The sequence below is a fragment of the Chelmon rostratus genome, chromosome 18 (assembly GCF_017976325.1).
Source record: "Chelmon rostratus isolate fCheRos1 chromosome 18, fCheRos1.pri, whole genome shotgun sequence".
Taxonomy (NCBI): domain Eukaryota; kingdom Metazoa; phylum Chordata; class Actinopteri; order Chaetodontiformes; family Chaetodontidae; genus Chelmon; species Chelmon rostratus.
In genome coordinates this window covers 8,571,349-8,582,726 of record NC_055675.1, presented here as the reverse complement: position 1 = coordinate 8,582,726, position 11,378 = coordinate 8,571,349, and the positions used below count along the sequence as shown (strand labels likewise).

The 11,378-nt window shown below is 46.2% G+C and overlaps 1 protein-coding gene across 2 annotated transcripts; it reads left to right on the top strand.

The window, feature by feature from the left end:
* The first annotated feature begins 273 nt into the window (after positions 1 to 273).
* Positions 274 to 5,612, top strand: lrfn5b (leucine rich repeat and fibronectin type III domain containing 5b). Of its 2 annotated transcripts, XM_041958926.1 has the most exons (6): positions 274 to 1,164; positions 1,968 to 2,142; positions 3,199 to 3,532; positions 4,476 to 4,776; positions 4,917 to 5,187; positions 5,227 to 5,612. In XM_041958926.1, the coding sequence occupies exons 1-6, from the start codon at positions 274 to 276 to the stop codon at positions 5,610 to 5,612; spliced, it is 2,358 nt and encodes a 785-aa protein (XP_041814860.1). The 2 variants fall into 2 exon arrangements, with proteins under 2 accessions (XP_041814860.1, XP_041814859.1); XM_041958925.1 differs by having other exon boundaries at positions 4,917 to 5,612.
* Positions 5,613 to 11,378: the final 5,766 nt, after the last annotated feature.

Below are 11,378 nucleotides of genomic sequence, written 5' to 3'. Positions count from 1 at the left end.
CCTGCTTGGAGTTTGGAATCTCTGTAAATCTTAGCTGTGAGCTGGCAATGATAGTGTTTCAAATCTAGCAGAAAAGCTCCAGTGTTACAGAGCAGAGTCGCCCAGTTCTCTTTGCATGTGTGAATACACAGCTCGAAAAATGACAGTTTAACAAAGGTGATATAAATTCCAATGCTTGTTCTTTAACTGCTTAATACAGAGTGTGTCCTTCTCTTTTTCTAATTTTTGCTTTGATCTATTTTTTTAGGTGTTTCAACCTGACTGAAAAGCCAAATGGAGTCTCTGCTGGTTTATCTGATAGTCCTCGGTGTGGCTGTGAAGGCTCACAAAGTTCAGGTCTGCCCCAAACGCTGCGTCTGCCAGATGCTGAACCCCAACCTGGCAACTTTGTGCGACAAAAAGGGGCTTCTCTTTGTGCCCCCGAACATTGACAGGCACACGGTGGAGATGCGTCTTGGGGATAACTTTGTAACCAGCATCAAACGCAAAGACTTCGCCAACATGACCAAGCTGGTGGACCTGACCCTCTCTCGGAACACTATCGGCTCCATCACGCCTCATGCTTTCAAAGACCTAGAGAACCTACGAGCCCTTCACCTTGATAGCAACCGGCTAAGCCGCATCACCAACGACACCTTCAGCGGTATGTCCAAGCTGCACCACCTCATCCTCAACAACAACCAGCTCACACACATCCAGATTGGGGCCTTTAATGATCTGACAGCACTGGAAGAGCTGGACTTATCCTACAACAACTTGGAAAGTGCACCATGGGTGGCTATTCAGAGGATGTCCAATCTCCACACTCTCAATTTGGACCACAACATGCTCAGCTACATCCCAGAGGGCACCTTCTCTGGGCTGCAGAAGCTCAAGAGGCTGGACGTGACCTCCAACAAGCTCCAGAAGCTTCCTCCTGACCCGATTTTCCAAAGAGCAGGGGTCCTGGCCACCTCTGGGATAATGGGGCCTTCCTCGTTCGCGTTGAGTTTCGGAGGGAACCCGCTGAGGTGTAATTGTGAGCTGCTCTGGCTGCGGAGGTTGCGGAGGGAGGATGATCTTGAGACCTGTGCCTCACCGCAACACCTTGCCGGACGCTATTTCTGGACCGTTTCAGAGGAAGAGTTCCTGTGTGAGCCTCCTCTCATCACCAGGCACTCTCAGGTATACCCTCCAAATGGAGCAGTGCACTATAAGACTAACACTCGCTACTGTTACACTCTCTGAACCCGACACTGGATTCTGTCTCAGTTAAATCCAAGGTGGCACTTTGTGCTTTCTTTGACTGTCACACCAAATATTAGCTTTGCGAGCCAGAGGAGTCTTACAAGACTTGTGGGACTCATCTGCGCCACTCAGCTAACTGAATATTGTAAAATATATAGGACTTACTTAAAAAATGTAATCAAATTGTGGCCAGTGGAGAGTTTTTAGGGAAGTTCTTTAGCAGGATTTTCAATTTTAATAAAGCTATTTGCAGGTTTATGATGGATCTGCGCGAAGCTCTTATTACACACTGAAAGCTTACAGTGATTTAGCCCTTGATTCATGCATCCAAACAAAATTATCTGATCAAATCCTTGCCAAATAACCACAGCCTCTCATTTACATTCAGCAGGCCTCTTTTGCATAATTCCAGAGAAAATTATCTTTTACTTGGGCTCCATCATATACACTCCAAAGTACTGCCATATTGATTAGCCTGTCTTCATAAACATGGCAATTCAATATCGTGAAAATGATCAGCTGTTCATTATATTTGCAGGGAATATAGCTCTAAAATACAACATCATCAATATGGGCATTAATTATAATATCTCAGTTATTCAGTATACTCAGTAATGGATAACTGCTTGTCCAAAGGGTTATGCAGTTTTTAGATTTAGAGCATTATCTAATTGGTGTGTCTCTGTATTTAACATCTGCTAAAGTCCTCCCACTAATTGCCTCTCCTCCCACTGCTTCAGGAGCTACGAGCTTTGGAGGGTCAGAGTGTGACTCTGCGTTGCAAGGCCAGGGGCGACCCCGACCCCATTATCCACTGGATCGCCCCTGACGGACGCCTTATGTCCAACTCCTCCAGGGCCATGGTCCACACAGACGGCACGCTGGACATCCTCATCAGCACTGTTAAGGACTCTGGTCTGTTTACACCCCCGTGGCTGTGCTTGTGTTGTTGACTGAACAAAATTAGTTGTTTGATGTGTGCGCAGGAGACCATAGGACTTAAGTATATGTCTACATCAGGTGATAAAGTCTAGAGTGTGGAAGAGCGTCAGCTCGCACACTGATTTAAGTCACAGTGGATGACTTTTTCACCTTGACTAAGTTTTTGTCCAAAAATATACTTTCTCACTCTGTTATGTTTTAGTAGTTAAAGCAGTACTGAACTTAGGCATTTTGGGAACTATGCTTATTTGCTTTCTTGCTGAGAGTTAGATGAGTAGATTGATACCACTCTCATATCTGTCTGTTAAATATGAAGCTGAAGTATAGCCAGCAACCAATTAGATTAGCTTAGCAGACTGTAAACAGGGGGGAAAGCAGCTAGCCTGACTCTGTCCAAGTGGAACAAAATCCACCTACCAGCACCTCTTAAGCTCACTAATGAACACATCATATCTTTTCTAATCCTTACACAAACTTAATTGTGAAAATGAAAACTTGAGGTTTTATTGGGGGGTTGTGAGCCGTAATGTGCCTTGGCCGGGAGCAACCTTGTGGTGATGACAAAACTCCAGTAATACCACCATTCATTGTTTTTCCACAAAGGTTTTTGTCTGGATTACACAAAAGAGATGTATCTTGTTAATTAGTGAGCTTTCGATGTGCTGGCAGGCATATTTTGCTTTGCCCAAAATGCTAAGCTAAGCTAACCAGCTGCTGGCCGTAGCCTTATATTTACCAGATATGAGACTGGTATCAACCTTATCATCCAACTCTGACCAAGAAAGAATGTTGTTTAGGTTTGTTTTTTTCATCTTGTGTACTCAAGATAAAGACAATCATCTCTCAGGACTTTGGAGGCTCCATATATTTCTCAATTTCTCATTTCATATCATATCATATTTTTGTATGAATGAATTGATACGTTTTTATCGTAACTTCAGTGCATGTTTTTGCCCCATAGTAGTCATCCATATACTATATCACAATGGATACAAGGAAGGATAATAATGGAATTAATTTGTGTTCCAGGTTCCTTCACCTGCGTGGCCTCCAACCCAGCAGGTGAGGCCCAGCAGACGGTGGATCTGGTCATTGCTAAACTCCCTCATTTCACCAACAACACAGTCGCAGAGCGGGAGCCCGACCCCGGATCATCAGATATCGCCACAGTGACTAAGACGGGGGCAGAGGCGGGAGGGTTGCCTCTGGGGAATGCGAAGACGAGCCAGGAGAAGAAAGTCGTAATTGCTGAGGCCACGTCCACCTCTGCCCTGGTCAAGTTTAACTTCCAGAGGAGTATTCCAGGAATACGCATGTTCCAGATCCAGTACAATGGCACCTATGATGATTCGCTGGTTTACCGGTAAAGAGACATGACCTGCTAGGTTAATATAAAGCATAGTATAAAGCATGAAATCATAAGATAAAGTAAAAATAAATGCTGCCCAAATAATGCAATTTAATGTAGTAAACAAACCTTAAATCTGAATAAGAACATATGCAAATAAATCTAAGATGATTTGAATAATATTATAAAAATTCCCCTGACCTGTGTTTTACCTTCATAGTCTACGTTGAATGCTTAAATCCCTTTGGATATTAAGTCATTAGAACTGGACCTGGCTGTCCACATGATTATTTGTGGTGTCTATTAATCCTGTAAGGAAGACAGACTTGCACTGTAGCTGACTTCTCATTCTTCGTCTCATAATCCCCCCTCGCCGGGGTGTTATCATTTACTATGTGCAAAACCTTGATAATGCTTAATCAACAAAATCAAAACAGAATGTCAGCACTGCTGATAGGAGATGAAAGAGTAGCCAGCCAGTGTTTCACGAAAAGCATCTGAGGCTTCGCACATGCCCATCTGAGAAACTGGCATACACAGCATTCTTTCATCTCTACCCTCCGTATTTAGTGCTAATCATTGTGATATGATAGGATTATCACGCAGACCCGTTTTCCAAAAGTCACCAACACATGTGGTGTTCAGCAACGGCTCCTGAATTCAGGAGACATTAGAGAATCAACTCTGTAATCCTGATGTTGTGTACAAACGGAGGCATCCTGCGTCCCCAGTGACTGAAAGCAACCTTTTATCAGCAACGACGCTGCAGAGAATAAATCAAATGTCACAAAAGATTATGCCCAGACAGATGTTAAATAGCCCCCCGAGAGACAAATGATTGTCATGTCATTTAATCCCTACAAAACAATAAAATGGATAATCTGATTTGCCTCTGTCTCCTTCCAGTTAACCCGCCCTAATCTGTGTCAGAACTCACAAAACCTTTTCCTCTTTCCAGAATGATTCCCCCGGCCAGTAAGAGCATCCTGGTAAACAACCTGGCGGCCGGCACGAACTACGACCTGTGTGTGCTGGCCATCTACGATGACCAGGTGACCTCGCTGACGGCCACCAGGGTGATTGGTTGTGTCCACTTCACCACAGAGCCGCAGTACCTGAGATGCCATTTCATGCAGTCCCAGTTTCTTGGCGGCACCATTGTGGTTATCATTGGAGGGATTATTGTGGCCTCAGTGCTCGCTTTTATCATCTTCCTCATTGTGCGCTACCGGGTGTGTAACCAAGGAGATGCAGATAAGGTCAGTTTGGCATGATTCCCTGTGTTTTGTTCTTTTGTCTGTTCATTATATCTATTGATAAGGAAACAGGGTGTCTAATAGAATTGCTTTCATTCTCCTCTCTCTTCCTATACTTGTCTCCTGTCTCTTGTCCATGTCAGGCTCTAGAGATGGGGGATATTCGATCACTGAGCAGCGATGGACAGCTACAAGGCTGTGGGATTCCCAAATCCCTCTCCAAGCAGGTCCTGCGTCCAGAGAAGAATGACAAGGACTCCCTCAGAGTTGCCCTGCCGCCCCCGGAACCAGCCAAGCAGCGACCCCCGGTTGTTGTAGCCACCACCAAACCCTCCGTCCCGGACTGCACTGTCTCTTCCTCTGCTGCCAGCCACAGCTGGCACCCAGCCTCCCCAGGAGCTCCGAGGCCCAAACGTTCCAGCGCTCTTCCAAAACCCTCAGAGGCTCGCCGAGCTGAAGCCCAGGCAGATGTCGAGCTCGATAACATGAACCGCAATAACTCGTCAGAGGTTAAAATGGCCACTGCCGTAGCTCTAGCTGTTCCTGGCCAGCCCACCAAATGGACTACTGTTCCCAGGGGTCCGCGGCCCCAACAGGCCCCTCAGCATTACATGACTGTGCCTGCAGGGAGCATGAGGGTGAACCGCCGACACTCCCTTAACGCAGACTCATACAGGGAGCGCTGCTATGTGGCCTACCCCAAAACTGGGGCCAGTCTGCGCTCCAAGCGGAGCCTGTCGATGAGCGGAGAGCTGCCGCAGCTGGAGGACACGACAAACATTCACCGGGCCAGGGACAAGCTCTCCAGGTCTGAGTGGCTTCTGGAGAGCACTTTATGATTTGGAGTTTATGACCTGCGTTCTCTTGTTTTCTTGGATTGGATTTATGGTGAAACAGACGGGGATTTTATGCCTTGCTTTGAGCTTTTGCGCTCTCCATCGAGGGACCCGTGAGCCTTTCTCATATATTTGGGGGCAAGAGAGGCATACAGGGTTATGGGAAACGTTTCACATTTGTTTTCTACCTTATAACCTATCAAAGTCTTCTTTATAACGACGTTCGATCAAACTTTGATGAAAGGCACAACAATGTATAAAACAACTTCATGTACAAAAACGTTTAGTTGTGTGAGATACCGTATATCTCAATACAAGCATAAGTGTTCATGTGGTATTGAATGCAGTAACCTGGACATACTGTATTATAACAAAGACCAACACGTGCAGGGGGTGGGGTTATTATACTCCCAGCCTCATTGCCTGTTACTTAAAGTGATACAATCTCTGTAGACTTTGAACATGACTCTTGTTTCCAGCTCTACAGACAGACGGTGACATGTCTTAATTACCTTGGCGGTGATTTGGAGAGATTATGAATGTGCTTTACGTCCCAGAGGTGTTGGAACAGAATGTAGTAGACAGACAGCGCTCCATCTTTTCATCCCAACGCTCCCATACACGGCACAATGCAGTATTTTTGTGGCACAAGTCGACTCAGCCTAATACTGCCCTCCGGTTTGAATCAATACATTTTTATCACATAATTACATAAAGACTCAACTCTGATAGGATTCCTGTCATGACTGATTTGAGCGACAATTGAACCAACACCAACGGTATGACAGGTGCGGGAAGTAATCTGATATTACGTGTGGAGGAGAGCCAGAATGGCTCATTTCCATATTTTTTACTTACTGACGTTATCATGTCACGCCAATGACAACCGTTGTAAATTAACTTGTCGATGTAAGAGAAACGATAATCACAAGTATGGGAGGACGTCAGCTCTTGATTTTGCTGTTGTTTCTGTTTGATGTTTACCAGTATAAATAAACCAGTGATAAAAGGGACATACATACTCAGACTTATCTCATTTTCAGCTGGTTTTATTAATTCTCACAACATTTCCCACACCAGAAAGCAAAACCATAGATGCATCCCTGAGTTCAGCAAGCTCCACCAGCCAGAGTGGTGATGAATTTGGGGTTTCAGTAGTGTTGCAGCAACACAATTCCCCTTTCTCTGCGAGTGGTGGACCTCTGACAGTATCCTGCCCTGAGCCCTAGTGTTTGTTCAAAGAGAAGAGGGAAGCACATGATGAAAAGAGGCCATGCTAGTCACCGGGGATGCCTCTCGCTTGCGCATCTCCTCGCTTGTCTGACAGCGCCGTGCCCGTGCCCTCGGACGGCAGCCACTGCAGAAACCTGCCGCAGGAGCGGTTTAACACAACCTCGGCAGTGGGAACCCGTGCACGACTAATTCTACAGTTACAGTAATGTGTCCCTGATAGCAACACTGACATGATATGCATTATCTGCTGGAATACGAGCTCTGATTCACTGTGTATTTTGGTGGTCGGATGCTGCCTCATTGATTTCTATATACACGCGCCGGTATGCCTCTCATAGCATGAAACCTCAAGGGATACAGCATATTGGTTTGAAAATACAACACGGTGCAGGGAAAACCTGTTAAGATGAGCTGCACATGCTGTATGTAAGACACAAATTAATTGCTGTCACCCGAACAGGCTGGATTCAAGCTCTTTTATTCATTATTTCTTGCTCATTATGGGTGATTAAAATGCAGAGGATCTTGGCCTGAACCTTGGTTCAGTCCCTGGCAAGAGCTAGAGGTGTATGTTAATAATAGATGCATTTCAGGGGAGAGAGAGAGAGCGAGAGAGAGAAGGAGACGGAAAGCGAGGTGAGGAGAGGAGGCGAAGCAGAGAAGAGTAGATGGAAGGTTTTGTGAAACAAATACGCCGAGGAGGGTGGGAGGCGGAGAGGCAGGGGTGAGGATGAAGAAATAGAGAGGGAGCGCGAGGTGCAGAGAAAAAAGCGAGACAGCTCAGACAGGGAGAAAGGGAGAAGAGAGGAAGAGGGCACAGGGAGCTGAGAGAAAGAAAGAATGTCGAGCGAAACAGAATGAGGAGTGCAGGAGACAGAGAAAAGAGCATCCTTTGTAAGCCAGCCATGCAGCCTCTGGCTCTTCGGTATTCAGTGCACCTTCACAAAGGGGATGAGGGGGGAGGAGCGGGCAGCGGTGGGGTGAGCGTGGATGATAGACCTCGGCTGGAGGTCTGGCAATGAGCAGAGCGGAGAGAGCCCTGTGGCCAGATCAGAACCGCACGCTCCCCTTCACAACACTGCACAAGCCTGACCCTCTTTGCAAACCCCTATAATGTGTTTCCTGGCCCTTGTCTAGTCCTGCTCCTCCCCTCACCACCATCTGACCCCCACCCTCACCCCCAGCCTCCAGTGTACTGTCTTGCATCATGCTGACTCACTCTTCTCTCAAGAGTCCTGCCACGCTCCCGAACAATCCTCACTCACATCCAAACCCCCCCACTCCACCCCCAACCACCCACCCACTGGCCCACTTGAGAACTGAACCTGCCAATCTTCCTCAGTCTGACCTGCCTTCTACAAACACGCTGGCCAATCCCTCCACCGTCTGGGCTGATTTGATATGCAGCTCAAATGCCACGGGGGTCAGAGTGATCGTCAGAAGCATTTTGATTAACTCCCCCAACCCCACCCCTGCCCCCACCCCCCTTCTCAATCATAGCGTCAATGTTCCGCTGATTAAATTCATTTTCTGCTGTCATTGCTAATGGGCTTTTCATTCCTTTGTGTGACTTTCAGTTGGTTCTGACAGAACGAGTCCCTTTACAGAGCACTTAAACCAACACGGTCTCCGACACCACAATTGCCTGCTTTTAATGACATGATGTGGGAGAATCACATTGGGGCATCGATGTGTCCAATTTGTGGTCAATTGTCTTATTTAAAGAGATCGTTGGGCCTATTTCGACCAACTGAAGAGCCTGTTAGGACCACAGTTAGAGAGGGACATTACGAATGCTTAATCGAAGAAGACTGAGGTCCTTCAACAAGTGTGTTAGCACCTTTTGCTCTCCATGCTGCAGCTCAGTGTTTCATTATCTCTGCACAGCAGGCAGCCTTAGTCAGAGTCACACATGAGACATTGTACTCCTGGCAAGCATTATCCTGGGGAGCACACGTAGAGAGAGCCCGGGGCCAGATAGCGAATCTGTCCAAAGCACCACTGATAACCCTCTAAGGGGGAGCACACAGAGGGGGTGGCACAGTGTAAAATATGCACAAGCAATTCCAAAGAGTATGCATTATTGAGAGGAGTAAATGGGTCCAGGATGAACATCATGGCTCATTAATAGTGAATGTGATTACTGTTTCTGGGAAAACAGCAGTCTGGGCAAGGGGGAAGATAATTGAAATGGTCAAATCTAAACTAAAGACTTCCTTGTTTACTCAGCACCAACTGTTACTGTCTAATCAAACTCCTGATTAAAGCTGACAACTAATGCAGCCAAGTGCCCGACTATGATGTCAGCGGCTCACACTGAAAACTTCTTTACTCCTCTTTTGACCAGTGGTCTCCTGCGTCTGGCTTTGCCCGTTCAAGGGGTTTAGAGGAGGGTGGGGAGTCATTCATTTTTTATGATCTCAGCTTTTGTGTCAACTGCGCTTCAATTACCAACAGGATTTTTTGACAAAGCCGAAAGAGACTATGAGCGAGCGTTTCTGGAATCCCATTAGGAAGTGGAGGAGTCGGCTGAGTGAAGGTCACACACCAGGGGTGCTGACTGAGTGACTTCCCCTGTTTGACACGCAGACTTACTAAGTGACACGCCGTCATCCCGCAGCACAGACACCAGATTTGGTTTGACGTGAACCCAGATTATCGCGGTGCCCCCCCGAGGGGTTCCCACGCTGAACGAACAGATGCTTCCTCCTCTTCCTCTCCACTGCTGCCGCCTCCCCTCTTTCGGTTACATATGCTCCAGGGTGATGGACGACAAAGAGGCTGGCTGCAGTTTACACCAGACATACCAGGCACCATTAGGAACCATTTTCTGCCCATTTGCCTGATAGCTGCTATCACTTATAGAAGTGATTTGCTCTCTGTCTGTGTGCTGAGTGTCCCCAGTGATGGATCTCTCATTGATTTGCCAGTGTTGGAGATCGCTAAGAGAACAGCAGCAAGCAAGCAGATGTGCCAGTCAGCTCCCAACTATCTATCAGCTGCTGGTGAAGGGGGGACAGTTTAAGCCTCTTTAAGGATCCCATTCACAGTGACTTACTAAAAGTGCTTATGCTAATCTTGTTATCGCTTCAGGCTTCTGGTAATGGAGGATAGGAAGCTGTTGGGAGGTCGTGGGCCACACTATTTTGTTCACAAGCACCAAGTCGTCCCAAACTATAACATGTAACTGCCTGCATTTCACTTGCCCATTGCTGAATAAATTCTACATCCACACACACACACACACACACACACACACACACGCACACGCACACACAGACATCTGCATGGCTTTAGGGCTTTCATAACCAGCTCACACCAGGATTATGAATTGTCTGTGTTTCTGTGTGCTAATCTTATTTATTGCTCAGAGTGATCACATCTAAGTGTGCTTGTTAAGTTGAGATATCAAATCGCGGTGTCACATTTAACATGAATTTCGCGTTAATTGAGCATATACAGCGTACACGCTAACACACATGGGGATATGGGCAGAAAATAAGAGTGCACATGGCCCCACAGCTATTGTTTGATCAGCTGTCAGCCGCCGCAGCTGATGGGACAGAGCCACTTCGGGGAAAATTGAGAATGTCAGGTAGCTCGTCATAAACAAGGCTTTAAAGGTCTTTTGATCTAACTGTGACCATGTTTGATGATGTGGATTAGAACCTGTAGGCCGCTAACATCTCTGCACAGCCCTACAGTCAGAGATTTGAAATGTAGATGCAATGGCTATGCTCTTTTGAAGAGATCTCACCCTTAGTGACCGAGCGGAGCGACGCAAGGACGTGATGAGAATCCTGAAATGAAGCATTAATCAAATAAAGGTCAATTTGTGATTGACGTCTGGTGGCTTGATGAGCGGAGAGACTGAGGAACAGGCGAGAGAGAGACGAGAGCAGTACAAGCTTCACACAATCTGGACCAATCAAATGAGGCCAAAGAAGATCTACTGTGCTACAAAAACACAAAGTGAAGACAAAGTGAAGACAACGCAGAGGCTGAAAACAAAGTGAGTGTGATCACAAGCTGTCCATTGAGACTGGTGGACGCAGACAAACCTGGCAACCCAGAGAAGAGTCAGTCTGCCAGAAACAAGAGGTGGAGACAGAGCAACACTTAATGCTACACTGCAGTCACAAGAACCGAGCTCTCTACCAGAATAAAACTCGACACGCTCTCAGACTTCAAAGCGCTCTCATTATAATGTGCTATGTAGGGCTGCAACTAAGCGCTATTTTCATGATTGATTAATCTGTTTTTTAATCTGTCAGTGGTGGATGAAGCACTCAAAGCCTTTACTGAAGTCAAGATCCAGCAATTTTAAAGTACCACATTACTAGTAGTACAATTATTCAATCAACAGAAATGTGATCGCAAACTATTTTCATGATCAATTTACAATCTCAGTCATTTTTCATGCACAAACGGTGCAAAAAGGTGTTTTCATCCTCTTAAATATGGAGGTTTCCTGCTTTTCTCTGATTTATATGATATTAAACTGAATGATTTTGAGTTTTGGACTGACAAAAGAAG